Source organism: Nyctereutes procyonoides, unplaced genomic scaffold (genome assembly GCF_905146905.1).
Source record: "Nyctereutes procyonoides isolate TBG_1078 unplaced genomic scaffold, NYPRO_anot_genome, whole genome shotgun sequence".
Taxonomy (NCBI): domain Eukaryota; kingdom Metazoa; phylum Chordata; class Mammalia; order Carnivora; family Canidae; genus Nyctereutes; species Nyctereutes procyonoides.
This window is the reverse complement of record NW_026575020.1, coordinates 37945097-37966675: the sequence shown is the minus strand read 5'-3', so window position 1 is coordinate 37966675 and position 21579 is coordinate 37945097. Positions and strand designations below refer to the sequence as shown.

Below are 21579 nucleotides of genomic sequence, written 5' to 3'. Positions count from 1 at the left end.
GGCGGCGCCAAACCGCTGCGCCACCGGGGCTGCCCTTAATTTTTATTTATGATAGTCACACACAGAGAGAGAGAGAGAGAGGCAGAGACACAGGCAGAGGGAGAAGCAGGCTCCATGCACCGGGAGCCCGACGTGGGATTCGATCCCGGGTCTCCAGGATCGCGCCCTGGGCCAAAGGCAGGCGCTAAACCGCTGCGCCACCCAGGGATCCCGCATTAGGTCTTGAAGATCCCTTTCACCCTTGAAATTACAGATTTTCAGGTCATGTGATTCCACATTTGGAGGTTCTGTGATTCTGAACCACATCCCTCATTGGGAGAACAGAGAATACCGGGCAGGCAGGATCTGTAGTGCATCCTGCACCAAGCTAGCTGCCCTGTTTGCTGCTCTTCCTCAGGCTAACATGCCACAAATCTTTTCTATACAGGTGTTGATTGTCCATACGAATCATCTCACTTCCCTGCTCCCTAAATCCTGCAGCCTACTGAATCTCATAACCATCAAGGTACTGGGGGCCCTTCTCCCAGGTGTCAGGGTCTCTGCCTGCTGCATGTGACAGCTCAAGCTCCCTTTGTTAAAGTTTATGCCAGGTGGGCCTAACTTGATAGGCTGGGGTTGGGTCAGCACAGTTTATAGGCCACCTTTTGAGTGCTGTGCACAGAGTGGGGTTACAGAGATATCCAGCCACAGGCCCTGCCTTCAGGGAAGCTTGCCCAACAGGTAGAAAGGCAAAGCATAAACTTATAGCAGGTGGACTCACAGAGAGTATGGAGAATAACGGACCCAAACAAGAAGGCCCCAAAGGGATGCCAGGCATCACGGGGCAACGCAGGAAGCCCCGTGATCTGGGCTGACTTCCTCCTGATGGTCAGCCTTTCCAGGACAGTGACTGGGACAGATTCGTAGTATATGTGGCCTATGACCTCAGGATTATTGCACATGAACATGAGCTTTGGCAGTGGATATGCACAATAAGGGAAACGATGGCAGCGTCAGGCATCAAAGTGTTTCTTGTGGTTAACCCTGGCTTGTAAGAGTTGAGGTGGTTTTTTCACTTCTCTTTGCTATTCTGGTCCAACACTTATTATTTTTGTGATAAAATACATGGCATCTTATATGTGTTTTAAATACGTATTTTATACTTGTGTATATATTTCACTTATATATAAATGAAGCATATCTGTGTACTCATTTGGATTGTTAAAAAAATTAACTACAGTTAAAGCAAAGGAGGAAAAATGTCATCTCACACTCCACAGAGAACCAGCATCAGTGTATTATTGCACATTTGGTAGTCTTTTTCTTTTTTTTTTTTTAAGATTATTTATTTATTTATTCATGAGACATAGAGCGAGAGAGAGGCAGAGACACAGGCAGAGGGAGAAGCAGGCTCCATGCAGGGAGCCTGACGCAGGACTCAATCCTGGGACTCCAGGATCACGCCCTGGGCCAAAGGCAGGTGCTAAATCGCTGAGCCACCCAGGGATCCCCAAGGGTTTCCCTTTTTAACATGAATGCTTATGCAGACCATTTCATAGTATACTTTTATTACTCAACAGTTAAAAATATTTGATAAAGAAAAGAAAGAAATGGTATAACGTTTTGAAAAAGGAGCTGAGATGGAATGATCAATTGTGTAGTTGAAGAGGAGGGGCTGGTGTTGTTTCAACACCAAAGGCAGGAAAAGACCGTGGCATCTTCTCGCCTCCCTGGAGCCTCAGATCTGTGGGCTTTCTCCGTCAGTGATGTGACCCCTAAGCTTGTCTTCCTTCTGCAGGTTCTGGATCTTCACAATAATCATCTGTCAGCTCTTCCTGATGACATAGGGCAGCTGACTGCCCTGCAGGTATGGCTGCAGGACACAGAACACCCACTTCTGATTGCAAGTGAGAAACTGTATGAGCCTGGAGAGTTCTGGTTGGGCTCTGGCCAGGGCTCCCCTTGCTTCCAGCTCCCTCTATCCCTTTCTTGTCAGGAAGCTTGGTGACACCCTGGCCATGGCAATCCAAGCTGTGAGAGTCTCAATACCATACTTTTGGCATGTGCTTTTGGGATTTCACTGTGAGCTTCCACAAGAAAGGAAGCAGGAAGTGATGAATTCAGCACTCTGACTTATTCTCCCACTTCTGATCTCTCGTAGTCCCCTGCATGCCTGTGCGGAGCTAAGTGTTTCCCTCATTTTATCTATTGATTTGCTGCAGCCTGCCTGTCAGGAAGGTGCTAGAATTAGTCCTGTTTTACGGAGGAAGAAGCGGCTTTTCTGCATACTCAGATTAAGATCTATGCTCTCCACTGTGCCCTTGCACACCCTGTATGGTGGGCCCTCTTGCTTTCTAGCCTTCTCTGCTATCCCCCTTGCTCCCAGCAGCCAGCTCCTAAACCCCTTCTGGCCTTTCTGCTCCGCTGCGGCAGGGCCTCTCAATGCAGGCCTCTCCTCTCCCTTCTGTCTGAGTTGCTCATCATCTCCTAGCCCAGATGTCCCTGAGGAGCTTCCCAACCTCCCTGTCAGAGTATCTACCTTCTGGGCCTCTGTCTCAGCCCCAGCTTATTTCCTTGGCAGCACTAACAGCAGTTTGTAGTTAATGAAAGGCTTTACTGTTTGACTGAGATGTAGTCCTTTGAGGGCAGCACTCCCACTTCACACACTGCTTCGAACATGGAAGAGACCAAGAAGTGACGTTGAATGAACAACCCTACAGTGTGGGTGATGTCATTGCATTTTACAGATGAGAAAGTTGAAGTCCAGAGGGATGCCTGTCGCTTGCCCAAGGGCACACAGAACATGTGGCCGAATAATACGAATTGCCACTCCTTAGGAAACCACAGTGAATATCTGGGTGTAAGATCTCTAGGGACTTTGTTTAATGTATATTTTTACAGAATTGTTGCATTCATCATTTTGTAATTTTTGGATACCTGGCAATAACTCCTAACCATCTTTCAGCTCATCAAGTATTCATCTGCCACATTATTTTTAATGGCCGCTTAGCTTTCCATCGCATCAATATTTAATGAGTATTCAATGTGCCATCCTGTTGACCTTGCCCCTCTCACAATGCCACCTCTGGGAGGGCACACAGCCTGCAGAAACCAGTGAGTGTGTGTTCCCATCTGGGCACCACCAGCTGCCAGGCTAGAGACCTCAGACAGATCCTGCTGCCTTCATGCAGCTCTGCTTCCTTCCCCCGATGCTGGGATTCCTAGAGCCCTATCACAGTCGCCTCCTCTGGTCCCTGAACCTACTAGTCCCCTTCTTCCTGCTTGCTTGCTTGTGGGGTCATCATTGGGCTGTTGTGGTCTGCATAAATGATAGAACCTCAGAACTGGCTCAGCTCTCTTGGGCTTGTGACTTCACCACTCGGAGCCTGTTTTCTCTGACCCAGGATTGTAACAACTGATGCCCTCTCAAAGGGCTGTCAGGAGAAACCAAAGGTGTATGTGGTGCCCAGATGCTGCCTGGCCTGAAGCAGGCATAGACACTGTTCTCTGCATGTGGGTTCTCATGTCATTCTTCCCTCTTTCTTAGGTATTGAATGTGGAGAAGAATCAACTGACGTATCTCCCACGTTCCATTGGGAACCTGATCCAGCTTCAGACCCTCAGTATAAAAGGTAGGGGCCAGAAAGCCCTATCCATGTGGCTTCCAATTAGCTCTGGGATGTCTCAACAGCATCTGCAGAGCGCTCTCCCAGGAGCCCCTGAGCAGCCAGTCCTGGGGCATCCCTATAAACCCCCTGTTTGCAGCAGGGGAGGGGGGGGAGGGTGTCTGTCTCCATGGTGACCGAGACAGGGCATCAGGAGAGTTCCTGTGACTCATCAGGGCCTTACAGAGAGGAGGGCAGACAGTCCTGACAGCTGGGCTGCCAGACTCAGGCACTCATATTTGTAATAACAAGGAGCATTTGGAGTGGCAGCCCAGCACGGGGAGAGCCATTCAGGAGCCACAGTAAAGGTTGTGACAGCGAACGCTTCACACTCAGGGAGGAGCACTTCTGCAGTCAGCAATGCAGCAAGCCTCCCAAGTCCATGGGGCAAGGACAGGAAGATGTGCTCCCCCATTGACAGGTGAAAAAAGAAGGCTGACAGCAGTGACTTGCTCAAGACCACCCAATGTGATAGTGACAGAATCTCATGCAGGATGCTTCTCTCCCATACCCCCAGCTCCCTGATGTCCTCTTGTTGACCTTAAGCACTTTCTGTACAAAATGCCTCAGTTTACTCTTTGGTGACACATAAAGATAAAAATAATGATACCAAAAAAAATAAAAATAAAAATAAAAAATAAATAAAAAAATAATGATACCATGTTTATTGATCACTTACTCTATTACAGGCAGTGTGCTGAGGGCTTCATATGCATAGTTCCATTGAATCCTTTGATATTCCTATGAAGACAAATAGTATCATTATCCCCATTTTACAAATGAGAGAACTGGCCAAAAGAGGTAAAATCCATTTTCCAAAGTCACTCAGCTAGTAAGTGGTGGAGTAAAAATGTTCTCAAACCTAGGTCACTGAAACTCAACCACTTTGCTCTTCTTCATGGAGCCTCAGGTCTTGAGACCTGGCACATGCCCCGAGGTCAACATGAAGTGCCCACTTGCCCCCAAGTCCTGGCGGTGTCAGGCAGGAAACTGGTGAAAGGGCTTTGGGGGGTTGAGCTTTGCCCTTGGGATCTCTCCAGATAACAAGCTGAAGGAGCTTCCAGACACCGTGGGGGAACTTCGAAGCTTACGTACTCTTGACATCAGCGATAATGAGATTCAGAGGTTGCCACAGCTGCTGGCGCATGTTCGAACCCTGGAAGTAAGTGCAGAACCGTTCTCTCTGGCCATTCCACCTCCCCTTCCCACATTCCTAAATGCCCCCCCCTGCTTGTGGGGTGCTGGGCCCACAAAGATCTCAAGCTCACAGAGAGGCCAATGTCGAGCAGTTGTAATTATGTGACTCTTGCTGCCACATTGGAGGCAGAAAAACACACTCCTAGTGTGAGGACAGAATGTTGAATCCTGGTGGGGTCGGCACTTTGTAAAAGATGTGGTGTTTGAGCCAGACCTTGAAAGAGGAACTAGCTTTGGAGAAGTAGATGCTGGTAACGGAGCATTTGGGTGAGGGGACAGTACGGAGGACACAGGAAGTGGAAAGCACAGGATGTGTTAAGGGAAGAATGAGGGGATCTGACATGGTTGGCAGTTGCTGTGTCTGGTGGGTCTGGATCGCAAAGAGCCCAGCACTTCATGATGGAGAAAGTAGCCTCACTAGGAGGTGTAGACACTGAGTTTTGTCAGGAGAGGGTACAAGCACTTCCTGGGTCCCTGTGTGTTTGCCAGGGCCGCCATAACAAAGCACCACAGGCTGGATGGTTCCAACAACAGATTTATTTTCTCATGGCTCTGGAGGCTGGAATTCCAACATCAATGTGTAGGCCGAGTTGTTTGCTTCAGAGGCCTCTCTCCTTGGCTTGTAGATGGCCACCTTCTCAGTGTGTCCTTGCATCATCTTCCCTCTATATGTGCATGTGTCCGTTTTCCTCTTATAAGAACACCAGTCTTACTGGATTAGGGCCCAGCCTGGTGACTTCATTTTGAATTTGTTTTCCTCTTTAAACATCTTATATCTAAATATAGTGATATCTGAGGTACAAGGGATTAGGACTTCTTATATGTGTTTTTGGGGGACATACAGTTCAGGCCTTAAGAGACACTGACACAAAGCAGCTCACTCAGGGAAGGTGGGCTCTTAACAGTCGTGATGACAAGACAGCTCACATTTTTCTGGTGCTTCGTAAGGCAAGGTATTTAACCTGAATCCTCAGGAAAATCCTGCGAGCCAGATAGTGTTGTGCACCTTTAGAGATGAAGAAATTGAGCCATGGACAGTGAGCATGTGCACATGAGCAGGGGAGGAACAGAGAGGGAAAGAGAGGATAAGAAAACATGAGCAGGGGCAGAGAGAGAGCGGGGAGCCCCATGCAGGGCTTGATTCCAGGACCCTGAGCTGAACAGATGCTAAACAAACCGAGCCACCCAGGTGCCCCTCATCTATTCTTTAAAAAAAAAAAAGCTTTTGAGCTTTTTGGTAGGGCATTGGCCAAACCCTTTTCCAGGATGAGACCACAGACAGCCATTCCATTAAGGCCAAGGTCTTTCTCATGAGTTATCTCCTATTACCCATCGAATAGCCCTGGGTGTTAGCATGCCTGTTGAACTCTGAGGGAGCTTCAGGGAAGTCAGCTGGCCTGCTCAAGGGCACACAGCTGGGACAGGACCAGCTGGGGTCTGACACCATGGCTGAGTGACCACCTGCAGTGGTGTCCAGCTGCCACTCCTGCCGGTAATAGGAACACCCACAATCTATGTCCCATGTAGCAGCAGCCTGCTGCCTGTGGATGTTGCACATTTGAAACGTGGCCAGTGCAACTGAGGGACTGAGCTTTAAATTCACGTTCATTTTAGTCAGTGAAAATGTAAACTTACACAGCCAGGCATAGCTCAGGGCCACCAAACTAGGTGGTGCAGCCCCAGCATCCAGCACGCTTTACTGAGGGTGACCAATATCACCCATGTGGGTGAATTTTCTTCGGATTCAGCCTCCTAGGGTGGGGTTTTCTGCTCTCAGGCCCCCCAAACCCAGGCAATCGGTTCCTCTGCTCCAGGGTAGACTCCCTGCTGCAGTGCATGTTACCGGGTGCAAGAGCTGTGCTGGCCAGGGCTGGGGCGCATCTGAGCTGCTTTTTCCACTCAGCGACCTCCTGCCTGGTCCCTCAGGCCTTCCCCTGGGGTGGGGAAGGGTAGAGAGGGTATGCACTCCTGAAATGGGCGTTAGGTAACTTGTGCTGAGTCCAGGAGGCCTCTGGGAACAAGTGAGAAGCTAGCAGAAGGGCTTGGCTCAACAAACAAAATCCACAGAAAACCTCACAGCATGGCAGTGGACAGCAGCGTGGGCATTTGTGTGAACTAGATCCCTGTTTTCTAGGCCTCATAAACCCGTAAGCAGATGCACATGTGCCCATGTAAACATTGAGTTTTTTCTTACTTATAAAAATCACATTGCTAAATTCCAAGTTCATGTAGAAAGTACCCCAGAATCTACCCTTTAGAGGAAACCATTTTGAGTTTGATAGAGATTTCTCAAAAAAAAATTTTTTTTAAGATTTTATTTATTTATTCATGATAGAGAGAGAGAGAGAGAGAGAGACACAGGCAGAGGTTGAAGCAGGCCCCATGCAGGGAGCCTGACGTGGGACTTGACCCCAGATCTCCAGGATCATGCCCCCAGCCAAAGGCAGGCGCTAAACCGCTGAACCACCCAGGGATCCCCAAATTTTTTTATAAATATACTAAAGTGAGAGAATATGAGTATTTCTTTAAACAATTTCCCTTTTTTCCTCTTATTTATGTTTTTACCCAAAAAACATGAATCACATGCTAGCCGCATGCCAGGCACTGTTTTAGGTGCTAGAAATGGCAGCAGGAACAAGACAGATAAGCTGCCCCTGCAGAGGAGACTCAATTCAAACATTCAACTCTGTAACTAAATCAGGTGCTTTAGGATTGTGTTGACAACACATATAAAGATATTTCCCTTGTGTCTGCAGACGCTGAACCTCGACGCCTCGTCCATGGTTTACCCCCCACAGGAGGTATGCAGTGCCGGCACCCAGGCCATTCAGCAGTTCCTCTGCAAAGGTAAGACCAGGCAGCCTGCCTCCTTCACCCAGTGAGCAAGCATGGTCCCAGCCACTGCCTTATGCCACCCCAGACTTAGGGGATAGCAGAGACCTGGGAGGCCACAGCCCCCACCTGCTCAGATCTCACCACATCTAGCAGGAGAAACAGGCAGAGCAGATGGTCACAGGAACTCTCATTACTGGTTAGGTTAGGGCATCAGAGAAGATCTGAGAAAGGGGCTTGACCAAAACTTGAGGGTATTTAGGACTTAAGAAGGAGAGAAGGCTGTTGCTGGCAGGAGGAGAAGCAGGTTGAAGGGCTTAGAGGGGTACATGGTGGGAAGCAGGCTGCAGAGAGGCAGGTAGGGGTGGCCACACAAAGGGAGGGGAAACAGGTGAGGGGCTGGAGAGGCCACCTGGGTCCGGTGTCACCCAGGAGAGGACTCATCCAGCTGCAGGGAAGAGAAGGGCCTGGAGAAAGCAAGCATGGAGGCCAGGGACTAGTTGGGGGTCATTGGGGTCATCCAGGACAGGCCACGGTGGACTGGACTCAGAGGAGTGACAGCGCAGCTAACACCCAGGGCCACCACTGGTCTGGGCACCCCAAGAGGAGGCCAGAATACCCGCCACCTCCTCCTATCTGCCTGATGGCTCCTGGGGAGCTTGTAGAACATGGCCAAGACCCATACACACAGTCAGGTGTGGGTGACAAAGGGGCCATTGCAAAACAAGAAAGGAAAGCAAAGTCTTTTCAGTAAATGATTCCAGTTCAATTGGATATCTGTATGGGGGTAAAGAACCTTAATTTCGGGATCCCTGGGTGGCGCAGCGGTTTGGCGCCTGCCTTTGGCCCAGGGCGTGATCCTGGAGACCCGGGATCGAATCCCACGTCCAGGTGCATGGAGCCTGCTTCTCCCTCTGCCTGTGTCTCTGCCTCTCTCTCTCTCTCTGTAGCTATCATAAATTAAAAAAAAAAAAAAATATAAAAAAAAAGAACCTTAATTTCTTCCTTCAATAGGAGACAGGCAGCACCAACCATAGAAGGTTGATAAGTTACATTTCATTAACATCGAAAAGACCCCATTTAGGGAAAGAAAGAGCAGTCATGAAGTTAGAAAGGATATTTGCAAAACATACATGTCCAACAAAGGGCTGCTTCTGGCCCATACAAAGATGAAGGAAAAGGCATTGTCAAAAGACTCAAATAGGAATTTTACAAAAGAGAATATCCACATGGCCATTAGTATCCCCCCCAAATTCTCAACATCATTTTTTTCAATAGGAAAAAAAGCAAATTAAAACTGCACAGAGACACTTCAATCCTAACACACCAAATTGAAATGGCTAAAATTAATGTCAGGACGAAGAATTAACAAGCACGTGGAGCGACAGCTTCCATACACAACAGGTAGGAGTGTAAGTCAAAAACTGCTTCCAAAAATTATTGTTAATACCTCCTAAAGCTGAAAATTCAAACACGCTGTGGCCCATCAATTTTATTCCTAGGTGTGTTCTGGGAAAGTACATATGAATATATGTCAAAAGCCAAGTACAGAAATATTCGTGGCAGCACTGTTCATAATAGCCCAAACCAGATACAACCTATATGCCCATCAGTGGTAGAATGGGTAAATACACTGTTTCAGACTCACTTGTGAATACTCCACAGCAATCAAAAAGAACAAAGTTTTACTGCCACAGCAGTGGTGAACCTCGCAGATGCGACGTGCAGTGAGAAAAGCTAGACACAAAGGAATACACACTTTTATCAGCACATGAGTTCTGAACCAAACCCAATTCCTGTTCATAAGGGTGTATATACTTTTAAACATTCACCAAGTTATACATGAAGACTTTGTGCACTTTCTGTATGTGATACTTCAGTTAAAAAAGTTACACATCACACAGCAGCTACTCTGGCCACACACCTATCCAATTAGTCTTTGAGCAACAGGTGATTCTAATGTGAATCCTGGCCAGTGGTAGAGCTAGACAAATTCTTTCAAGTATAATTGTTATATTAACTTCAGGTGTACAATATGATGACTTAATTCTGTATGTGACTCAGTGCTCATCACTACATAAGTGTGCTGCTTAATGCCCTTCACCTATTTCACCCATTCCCCAATCAAACCCTTTATTTTCCTTAAAAGATTTTTAAATTACGTAATTTCTAGGTGTCAAGACAGAGAATAAAACAATGAGCATATGTATACCTACTATACAGCTTGAGAAATAATTCTTCAATTTATTTAAACGGTGTAGTAGGTATACGTATGTATGTAAAGTTTTGGGGTTTGCTCTTATTTTAAAAACATTTTTTAACCCATTAAAAGATAACATATTATTGTGGTTCTGAGCCCTGCCTTTTTCACTCAAGAATAGGTCTTAGGGGGCAACCCGGGTGGCTCAGCGGTTCAGCGCCATCTTCAGTCCAGGGCCTGATCCTGGAGACCCGGGATCGAGTCCCACATCAGGCTCCCTGCATGGAGCCTGCTTCTCCCTCTGCCTGTGTCTCTGCTTCTCTTTCTCTCTCTCTTTCTCTCTCTCTCTCTCTGTCTCTCATGAATAAAAAATAAAAAAGCAATTAAAAAAAAAGAATAAGTCTTAGGCCTTTTCCTATCTCTAAACGGATGGATTGGTCTTGTTTTTTTTTTTTTTAAGATTTTATTTATTTATTCATAGAGACAGAGAGAGAGGGGCAGAGATACAGGCAGAGGGAGAAGCAGGCTCCACGCAGAGAGCCTGACGTGGGACTCGGTCCTGGGTCCCCAGGATCACGCCCTGGGCTGCAGGCGGCGCTAAACCGCTGTGCCACCAGGGCTGCCCAATTGGTCTTGTTTTAAAGTGCTGTATAGTATTTCACATGGTGGAGCCCCACAGCTTATGTAGCCTCCCCTTTTGGTGAACATGAGGCTATTTTCAGTCTTCCACTGTTATGAGCATTTTAACACACCTCTCGCTGGCACACTAGGCTTATTCCTCTAGGGCAGGCTGCAGTGGGGCTGGCAGGTGAAAGGGGCTAAGCGCTGTGCACTGCGCGAGTTTAGATTCCTGTGAGAGGCTTCTAAGAGGACCCTTTTCTCCTTCCTACAAATAACACTGGGTGTCTTTAAAGGTCTTCTAAGTTTGTTTATTCTGACGGATAAACAAGGCAGCCTACTATTATTGTAATGTTCATGTCCTTGGTTATTTGAATATTTTTTCATATACCTACTGTCTACTTTTAGTATTTCCTTTCCCGTTTATATTTTTAAAAGACAACTTTGGCCATATTAAAATCTAAAAGTTCTTTACCTCGGAATGCCTAGGTGGCTCAGCGGTTGAGCATCTGCCTTCAGCTCAGGGTGTGATCCCAGGGTCCTGGGATCAAGTCCTGCATCAGGCTCCCTGCTCCCTCCTCCCCCCCAGAGGGAGCCTGCTTCTCCCTCTGCCTGTGTCTCTGTCTCTCTCTCATATAAATAAATAAAATCTTTTTAAAAAATAAATAAGGGATCCCTGGGTGGTGCAGCGGTTTGGCGCCTGCCTTTGGCCCAGGGCGCGATCCTGGAGACCCGGGATCGAATCCCACGTCGGGCTCCCGGTGCATGGAGCCTGCTTCTCCCTCTGCCTGTGTCTCTGCCTCTCTCTCTTTCTCCCTCTGTGACTATCATTAAAAAATAAATAAATAAATAAATAAATAAATAAATAAATAAATAAAAAATAAAAGTTTATCTCAAAAGGATACCATCATTAAACTTAAAATGGTTACCATCTGGAAGAAGATAGTTGCAATATATATCATAGACCTAAGGTTATTAGCTACAGTATGTAAGGAATACCTATAAATCGGCAAGAATAAGGCAAGCAACCCACTAAAAAATGGGTAGAGGGTACGAACCCTGTCAAGTCATACAGGAGAAGAATATGCAGGGCCAGAGAAGGTGAGGGTCTTGCCCAAGGTCTCACACAGGAAAGTATGGACCCAGAATTCTCCACTAATCTCCTTCTTCACATCACCTCATTCTCACTCAGGTGGTAAAGAGGCAGCTGGCCAGCCTATTTATTCACTCAACTGACACTTCTTCAGTGCTTGCAGCATTCTAGGCCTTGGCATTAAGACTAGTGAGCAAGATGGAGGGGCTGGTTTAGTCCAGGGCAGGGCAGCAGTGGACCGACCAGGCAGGTGGGACAGGATGCTGGGGAGAAGTCAGAGGCTGTAGCAGCTGATGGCTCTGTCCCCTCCCTCTCAGTCAGCCTGTATCATCTCTTGCAGAGTCCGGGCTGGAATACTACCCTCCTTCTCAGTACTTGCTGCCAGTCCTGGAGCAGGACGGAGCCAATACCTCCCGGGATAGCCCTGACGGTCCCACGGACAGATTCTCCAGGGAGGAGGTAGAGTGGCAGGTAAGCCGTACCTGCCTGCTGACGTGTGGAGTGGGGGCGTGTGTGTGCAGGGGGCCCTGGGCACTGGCAGGATGTTCAGAGCTGCGGGCCCTAGATTCCTCCATCAAATTCAAATTCACCTCCATCCAGACCAGTGTGCTTAGATGCTTTCACAGAGCCTCTGCCGCCTCCCCTTACCACCTCAGCAAACATGAGCTGCACCAGGCTCCTCTCGGTTCCTTGAACCCCTCGGGACCTGTGAACTTGCAGTTCCTCCGTCTAGAATTCTCCCTGCTTACCCATCGCATCCTTCAGTTCTGTCTAAATCCTGCGTCCTCCGAGAGGTCTCCTGTGGGATGTTCTCAGTGGGGATTGTGTCCGTATTGCTCATTGTTCTCTCAGCAAGTACTTCCTGCCTCAGTGGCCCTTGCCATGTAGGACGCCTCTCATGCTCTCCTGCTCTCTGTCTGTGGGGAAGTCAGGGAGGCACATGTGTCAGCACAGCATGGGGCTGGCCCTCCCAGGAGGTGAACTAGCCTAGGATGGGCATAGAGGAGGAAGCTTGGCCAGGCTTTGCCATATCAGCCGGGAGCACCTAACAAGCCAGTCGGAAACGCCTCTGGCCCCACCTGAGCTCCCACAGAGGGCCCACAGCCCAAGGTCTCTGAGGCAGGTAGAGGGGACACCAATGGCCACAGGTTTGGCTTCTTATCTTCCAAGGACTTTTTATCAATCTCTGATTCTCTAGTGCCACCCTTCCCTGTTTGACGGTGCCACCATGAATGCCTTTGTAGTTTTATCTTCTTGCTGCTCTGTGAGAATTAGAGGGGGAGATTTCTATCCAGGGAAATCATGTCAGCTTTTACTCTCAGGAAGTATTTGCAACACACACTTTTTATGCAGGATTAGCAGGCTGACTACATAAAGCACTTTTTTGAAGCGGTAAGAAGCAAAAAAACTATCCCATGGGGGGGAAGGGGTAGAGATCTATCAACAGGTACGTCAGGAATCCTCTAGTACATATGAGGGGCACCTGCCTGGCTCATTCAGTAGAGCATGTAACTTTGTTTTCTTTTCTTTTTTTTTTTAAAGATTTATTTATTTATTCATGATAGACACAGAGAGAGAAAGAGAGAGAGGCAGAGGGAGAAGCAGGCTCCATGCCGGGAGCCTGACGCGGGACTCAATCCCGGGACTCCAGGATCGTGCCCTGGGCCAAAGGCAGGCGCCAAACCGTTGAGCCATCCAGGGATTCCCCCGAGCATGTAACTTTGATTTCAGGGTCCTGAGTTCAAGCCCTGCATTAGTGTAGAGCTTACTGAATAACAAAACCAAAAACAGTACAGATGATCAGTAAACATGAAAAAAATGCCCAACTCCTCTAGTAATCAGTAACTGGTAAATTAAAACAATAAAATACCATTTCCTCCCTTAGACTGGCATAAGTGTCACTTTAATTTCTTGGCCAGAGTGTGGGGAAACCGTGGCCTCATAAATTGCTCTTGGGAATGGAAACTGGTGCTCCCACTGTGGAAGATGACCTGATAATATGGGTCAGAAGTCTAAATGGACACAGCCCATGATCCAGGAGACCTACTTCTCCGTACATACCCACAGAGAGACACTGGTAAATGCTTCCTGCATGGGAATGTTCCTTGCAACCTTATTTGCAGTAGTGAAGTATTGGAAGCCCCCTAAATGTCTGCCAACAGGCAAAGGCTGAGCCAGCTGTGTCCTGTCCCTACTGTGTATGAGATCTATCCAGACTTGGATCACAGACATATGTGTAAATGAAAAGGGCAGGCTGCAGAACACAATGGATGTAATCCCCCTCTTATGTTTAGAGAGAAAATCTATAGGAAATAGAACAGGTCAGTAATAGACATTAACCTGGGGCCGGGTGGGAGGCTAAGAGGACAGTTTATTGACAAAGGGACATGAGGGAATTTTAGGGGGTGATGGGGTGCTTCTCTATCTTGATTGTAGTGACTGTTACATGACTGCATTTGTCAAAACGCTTAGAACTGCATACTAAAAAGAATGAATTTTACAGAATGTGAATTTTGCCTTCATTAAAACCTAAGTTATATATGAACACACAGAGACAAATCTATATTTTCTAAAGGCACTTTGTAAGTTAGATGGTATGTACTTGGATCTGATAATGGTGCTTACATGGCAGTGGGCACAGGAGGGAACCAGGATCAGGCTGGGGAATGCTCTGTAGGTACTTTATAGGCTGTGCTTTTTATTTTTTTATAAGGAGAATATATTCAGATATTATCTATATAATTAAAAGTTAATTTTAAAAATTTTACTCCTACCTCAGTAAAGGACAAATCCAATTTCCTTATAATATGCTGCTTTTACAGCTTAGACAGAGACTGATCCTGGCCTCTGAGTTGGGTAACGAAATACAAGGGCCACTTCAAAATATCTGTGTGTGTTTATGTTTAACTACAAGAGTAATTCATGCTCCCTGTTATAAATCTGAACAATATAGAAATACATAAACCAAGGGAATTACCTCCATTCCCTACCACCACCACCACCCCTGCAGTCCCACCCTCTGGAGGAAATCCTCATGAACTATTAATGCATCTCCTTTGAGTCCTGTCTCAACAGATACCAAACCCAGAGTTGAGTTTTGTTGCCATTGTTCTTACAAGAACAGAATCCTGGTGCACACAGAGTGAAAGGTGACAGACCTCTTTCTCTGAGGCTCCCCATCCTCTCCCCATTACTTAGCACTTGTGTGATCCACTGCATGGATGCACCATGACTTACTGAAGTGACCATCTCTGTTACTGCTGGGCTTTTCACTCTGTAGAACAATTCTGCAGAATCTGTACATGTGCCTTTGTGCATCTGTGTTGTGGTGGGCTGGAGCCCTGGGGCACTGCGGGTGTGCTGTACAGAAAGGGAACCACACATCCCACGTCTTGGTCCTCTTTATGGAACGCCACACCATCTCAGTGCTGCACCCCTAGAACTGTCCTGCAGAGCTTCCTACAGTGTGTTCTCTGCCCTGGTGTCCACTGGAGCCCCCGGGACCCTTTATCAGCCTACCTTTCCCCCTGGTCCCCATGTCCCCACTGCTCCCCCTTGCCCCCCAACCACCATTCTGATGCAATGCCGTGGGGTAGAGCTGGAGTCTGAGTGGCATCAGGCTGCCTGGCCCGGGAATCCCACTGTTGTCACCTTCTCTTGACCGCTGTTTTTTTTCCCCTCCCCAGAATAGGTTCTCAGACTACGAGAAGAAGAAGGTAATAAAGTGTCTTTTCTCCTGGGTCACTTTTCTCCTTAACAAAGATCTCCACTATTATAAAAGATTTGAAGGAACAAATTGATCCTATCTCTAAATAGAGGGGAAACTAAAGTTTTCCTCTTAACTACCTTGCCTCACCACATCTTCACACAGCCTTGGTGGGTAATGGGGTATCTCCCCTTCACATATGAGAAGTCTGAAGTCCAGGGACCCCAGACCCTAACCCAGCCTCTGCCAGTGAACAGAATGTTTTATTACAGTTGGGCCCAGGGAGGGGGTGGGAGGCACTGGGTGTGGGGGGTGTGGCTCAGTGTTAAGACCTTCAGCCTGCACTATTCAGAGTTTAAAAGGTGGGTTTACCCTGCTCCCATGTCCCAGCACCCACAGAGCCTTGCCAGCCATTACCAGAATCTACCTTCTTCTAGGAACAGAAGATGCTGGAGAAACTTGAGTTTGAACGGCGCTTGGAACTTGGGCAGCGAGAGCATGCGCAGCTCCTTCAGCAGAGCAACAGTCAGAAGGATGAGATCCTCCAGACAGTAAAGGAGGTCTGTGAATGGCTATGTGGGGGGCTTGTCTGCTCACTCTCTGCCAGGGGGGCCCTTACAGATCACCTAGTCCAGCCTCTTCTTGTGTAACGGGTACCCGAGGGGCCTAGCAAGGGGAAGGCCCGGGCCCAGATCACACAGAAAGGCCTGGCAGGGCAAGGGGAGAAACTGGTGCAGAGCCCCTGGCTGCCAGCTGAGGCTGGCTGGCTGTCCCACTGCAGGAGCAGTCCCGGCTGGAGCAGGGCCTAAGTGAGCGCCAGCGCTACCTGGACGCAGAGCGGCAGCGGCTGCAGGAGCAGCTGAAGCAGACGGAGCAGAACATCTCCAACCGGATCCAGAAGCTCCTGCAAGAGAACCAGAGGTCAGACCCCTACTCCTAAGGCCCAGAGGATTTCCCTGATGTGGCACCCTCTGAGGAGCCTGGAATAGGGGTCCATTTCTCCCTCATGATGTCTACTCCTGCCCAGAGTTGTGTTGTTTTTTTTTTTTTTAAGATTTATTTATTTATTCATGAGAGACACAGAGAGAAAAAGAGATAGCGATACAGGCAGAGGGAGAAGCAGGCTCCGTGCAGGGAGCTGACATGGGACTCGATCCCGGGACTCCAGGATCATGCCCTGAGCTGAAGGTGGCACTAAACCACTGAGCCACCCGGGCTGCCCCTGCCCAGAGTTTTTGTGTTAGGGTCCAGTGTTGGTGCTGCAGTTTGCACCAACCTAAAGAGAAAAGCATCTGCTCTGGGCCTGACCTGGTCTGTAGCTCATCCTTGGACCCATGCCTCCCAAGTGTCCTGTCTGTAAAATGAGGAAGGTTAATAGGAGAGTTGAGATTACGTCTTGCTCCAGTATTCTAGGTTCCAAGTAATGTGTTGCTCTGAGGTCAGCCATAGTGAGATTTGCCTTAACAAATCGTGTCCAGGGTAGGCACAGCTAGGAGCAGGCCTCAGTGGACTTGGGGGAAAGGAAGCCAGATCAAAGTCTCCAGAAGCTCTAGTTAGGGCCCCTTGTGGAAAGCCTCCAGAAACGGGCTTTCACCACGTTCCCTGTTGTTTCCAGGCTTCCTCTTGCTTTTTCCTCACTCCTCCATCATGTAGTAGTTATATGGCGCCCAAGCGAGCCGGCATGTGTACCACACAGTGGGCTCTCCCGACCTGGGCATCCTGGAAAGCTACCTCTGTCAGATGCTGCTTATGTGCTGAGCACTTTGTGTATATTCTCTTATTCACTCTTGAAAAATACTCCGTGAAGCTTTTTTTTTTTTTTCTGAGGATCCCATTTTGCAGATGAGGAACCAGGGATTGATGTGGCTGAGTAACTGGCCCAATGACACACAGCCAGAGGTTTTGAGGCTGAGAACCCCAGCTGGTTCCTCAGTACCTTCTGCACAGCCAGTGCAGTGAGAGGAAAGTAGTTCTGTTGGAAACAGGCCTGCTGGTGACAGCTGCAGTGACCTTTACAGTTTTGGTTTTCTCTACAGGCAAAAGAAAAGTTCTGAGATCTTGAAGTCACTGGAAAATGAAAGGTCAGTGTTTTGTTCTAGCACTTTCTCCACATTACTTTGGGGTTAGGGGAGGGGCTCAGGGAGAGGCCTTGTGATTCTCAAGGTTTATGCCAGAAAGTTTTCCTAAAGCTGTAAGGAGATATTCACCTCCTTAGGGAATATTGAATCAAAAAGAATCACCACCTGTAAGTTTAACACACATGTACATTCATAAGAAAAACTGAGACAAAAATATTTATAATGTCAAACTGTATTACTAGCATAAAAATGTTGAGAAAAATCCATTTATTAAGGGAAACACAGTTTGTTGCGAAGTAGTCAAGTAGGGACTGCAATTATAGCAGAACAGGATTTCTTCAAGAAAGCATGTATCTATGCTCAGAGACCAAAAGGAGCCACGCTGAGTGGTTTACCAAATGTTTCTGAGGCAGAAATTAGAGGTGGTGATCTTTGGGTTTTTCCCTTTGTGTTTTCCCCCTTTTAGTAATTAGGAAAGATGGTAGCTGAGAAGGAAGCTTTCTTCTTCTGCCTCTCCCTCCGTCTTCTCTCCTTACCCCTCTCCTCCCCTCCCCCCACCTTCCCAAGGATTATCTGGAATCCCTCCTGGTTCCCTGGAATCCCAAAATAGCCCTGTGGACTTTGTTGTGGTACTTGTGCTGGCCTTCTAGGCACCTGGCTGCTTGGAAAGGACTCCTGGGGGGTAGCCCCCTCCCCTGGCCACTTCAGCAGCAGTGCTGCGGTGCCAGAGGTGGTCAAGGCCAAGCCGGGTTATGGCCAGTTTATCTGGCACGCGCCAACCAAGCACCCTCTCCCTGTTGGGCCCTTTGTGCAAGCACCCTCTCCCTGTTGCGGCTCCAGCAGCGCACCGGTTGCAGCCTTCTCTTGAGGAGCCTGTGGGCCTGGGCAGGAGGCAGAGATGCTCAGACACTTCTTCCAATGAAGTGCAATGTGCAGAAAGATGAAAAGATATTCCTTGCAAGCCACTGTTACTAGTTTACTGTGGGGAACGATGCCTACACATGCAGTGTGCATGTACATGCATCCGATGACCTTTTTAATTTTCATTTACTGTATTGTGGATGTGTTTTCCATGCCCAAAGCCTCGTTTGTAATAACTGTAGAGTATTCCACTAAGTGATTATATCCTAATTAGTGCTCTGTGGACATGTAAGTTCCCAGGTTTTCTTCATTACAAACGCTGTTGTAGTAAATATCTCCTGAATATATCCGTATGCATTTATGTGAATATTTTTGAAGGTTTTCTTTTCAGGCTTTTCGATAGGTCTTGCCAAATGGCGTTCTAAACTAAAAGATGTTTTACCAGCTTATGCTCTTCTTCACAGTACTTGAAAATGCCTGCTTCCCCTTCACTGCTGCCATCAGCACTCCTCACTTTCCTTGACATCCCACCCTGGGAGGTAGAAAGACTGTACTCTAGTGATTAGTAACATAAAGCTCTTTCCATGTGTTTCCATGTGTTTATTGGTTCCTTGTATTTAAGCATCTATGAAGTGGCTGTTTGTGTCCTCTGCCCATTTTCCTAAGGGAGTGTTCATCTTTTTATGCCAGAATCTCTGTCTACAAGGCTGGAGGTAAACAGGGCTCCTGTGGAAGTATGGGATATAACGAGCCTGTTTAGGTTGGCACCTCAAGGAGGACTTCCTGGAGAAGGTGGTGTTCATCAGATGGGATTCCCTGTGGGAAGTGTTAAATCTGCTGAGTAAACGGATGGATTTTTTTTTTCCCCTTAGAATAAGGATGGAACAGTTGATGTCCATAACCCAGGAGGAGACTGAGAACCTGCGGAGACGTGAGATTGCCTGTAAGTGGGGAGGGGTGTGGGGTCCTGGGAACAGAGCTTGTCTGACTTGGGGGCAGGAGAGACCACCTTCTCCCTTTGGCCAGGTATAGCAGGGTCGAGAGGGGCAGTTAAAGTCCAGCAGTGAAGCATGGGCTCCGGGGTCAGGCCAACTCTGGAGCAAGCCATATGACCTCGGGGCCATTCCTGGCCCCTGACTATTCAGAGCCTCAGTGTTCTCTCTTTTTTTTTTTTTTTTTTAAGATTTATTTATTTATGATAGACACAGAGAGAGAGAGAGAGAGAGAGAGAGAGAGGCAGAGACACAGGCAGAGGGAGAAGCAGGCTCCATGCCGGGAGCCCGATGCGGGACTCTATCCCAGGACTCCAGGATTGCGCCCTGGGCCAAAGGCAGGCGCTGAACTGCTGAGCCACCCAGGGATCCCCAGCCTCAGTTTCTTATCTACGAAATAGGGAGAATAATTCTCTACCTCATGGGGTCATTTTGAAGGTCAGATGAGATTATGCCTGGCACTAAGCATTTCACAAAGGCCATAGGGTTTCTGTTATCAAAAGCTGTGGTTGGCCTCTCTTGTGTTCCTGGGAGTTCCCCATACTGGCCCTAGGGCACCACACTGTGCCCACACTTAATTGGGTGGGCAGGGGGGCCTTTCCGCCTGATTGTGAGCACTGAGAGCATCAAACCATGTGCCAAGGAAGACAAGGAGTCTGTTCCTTGTTTTGTAAAATAAGCCATGATTCTTCTTGGCTGGCCCTGTCCTCCCAAGCCTGGATATTGGAGTGGGATACTGTACAACACTGTGTACCAGGCCCTATGCCAAGCATTTTCCATACCCTACTTCACCTCCCTACTTCCTGAGGAGGTGTCCTTATGTCCCTGTTTTAAGGTCACTGTTCTCCACCATTTATATAAAAGAAAACCTGTTTGCATCTCCAGAAGGATGTTTAAAAAATTGACTGATCAGGAATAGTATCAGTACCAGGGACTCTTGTTTCCAGCTTTTCAAACTTGGTTATTACTTAGCTTATAATTAATTTAAGATTTATTTATTTGAGACCGAGGGAGAGAGAAAGAGCACGAGCAGTGAGAAGAGGGAGCAGAAGCAGGCTCCCTGCTCAGCAGGAGCTCGATCCCAGGACCCTGGGATCATGACCTGAGCTGAAGGCAGACGCTTAACCAACAGAGTCTCCCAGGCGCCCCTTACTTAGCTTTTTAAAAACGAGCAAGTGGTATTTTTATAACTAAAAAAAATTTCAGTAAAAACAACAAAAAGTCCAGAGAATGTAATAATAATGCTTGTTGGGGACATATGGTATCAGACTGTCCTGTGTCCTGCCAAAGGAATCAGCAGGATCTTTCTGGAGGGCAGAACGGGTGGCTCCTATTATTCATCGCCTTAAAACTGTATTCTTTTAAAAATTAATCTTAGGAAATAATCAGATTGCACAAGGTTGTTAGCACAAGGATGTTTATCATTTAATAATTACAAAAGAGACCAAATGCCCCCCAATAGAGGATTATCTAAATAAACTTTGGTGATCCTGCCCCACTGTACTCTGCTGCCAGCACCTCACACTGCTATGTGGACATGGGGAAAGAGTCACAAAAACTGAGAAGTGGTGTTTAGTGTGGTAACATTTTCATTTTTTATTGTAGTAAGATATATAACCTAAACTTTGCCATTTTTTTTAAAGATTTATTTATTTATTCATGAGAGAGAGACCTAGGCAGAGGGAGAAGCAGGCTTCTTACAGGGAGCCTGATGTGGGACTCGGTCCTGGATCCTGGGATCACACCCTGAGCCAAAGGCAGACGCTCAACCACTGAGCCACCCAGGCGTCCCAACTTTGCCATTTTAACCATTTCTAATTGTACAATTCTGTGACATGAAGCCCATTCACACTGCTGTGCAGCCACCACTCTCCTCCATCTCCAGAACATTTTCATCTCCCCCAACTGAAATTCTGTCCCCAGTAAACAAAAATCTTCCATCCCTCTCCCCTTCCCAGCCTGTGTAGAACCCCTACTCCACTTTGTTTTTCTGAATTTGACAACACTGGGTACCCTCTGTAAGTGGAATCCTACCATCTTTGTCGTTTTGTGACAGGCTTCACTCAGCAGAACATCCTCGGGGGTCATCTGTGTTGTAGCAGGCATCAGAACTGCTTTCCTTTTAAAGACCGAGTAGTATTCCGCTTACATGTACACCATGTTTTGTTCATCTATCAGTGGACACTTGGGTTGTTTCCACCTTTTTGTTTTTTGTGAATAACACTATGTGAACATGGGTATACGAATATCTGTTCTGTTCTCTTTCAGCTCTTTCATCTTAATTTTTAAAAAATCTATATATATGCATTAAAAATTGACTAGAAGAATGTATATCAAAATTAATATCTCTGGGTAATG

The 21579-nt window shown here is 47.4% G+C and overlaps 1 protein-coding gene across 6 annotated transcripts in view; it reads left to right on the top strand.

Annotated features, from left to right (window-relative positions):
• The window catches only part of LRSAM1 (leucine rich repeat and sterile alpha motif containing 1), a 40101-nt gene that overhangs the window by 4737 nt on the left and 13785 nt on the right, over positions 1–21579 (top strand). For all 6 annotated transcript variants that reach the window (XR_008663412.1, XM_055317494.1, XM_055317489.1 and 3 more), the window contains 11 exons: positions 428–505; positions 1778–1846; positions 3527–3611; positions 4685–4806; positions 7598–7688; positions 11925–12055; positions 15271–15300; positions 15728–15850; positions 16072–16211; positions 17327–17371; positions 19102–19172. Coding sequence is in view for 5 of the 6 variants with exons in the window: in XM_055317494.1 (XP_055173469.1) it covers positions 428–505; positions 1778–1846; positions 3527–3611; positions 4685–4806; positions 7598–7688; positions 11925–12055; positions 15271–15300; positions 15728–15850; positions 16072–16211; positions 17327–17371; positions 19102–19172 (985 nt within the window). In the remaining variant the exon portion in view is untranslated. The remainder of the gene's footprint in view (positions 1–427; positions 506–1777; positions 1847–3526; positions 3612–4684; positions 4807–7597; positions 7689–11924; positions 12056–15270; positions 15301–15727; positions 15851–16071; positions 16212–17326; positions 17372–19101; positions 19173–21579) is intronic.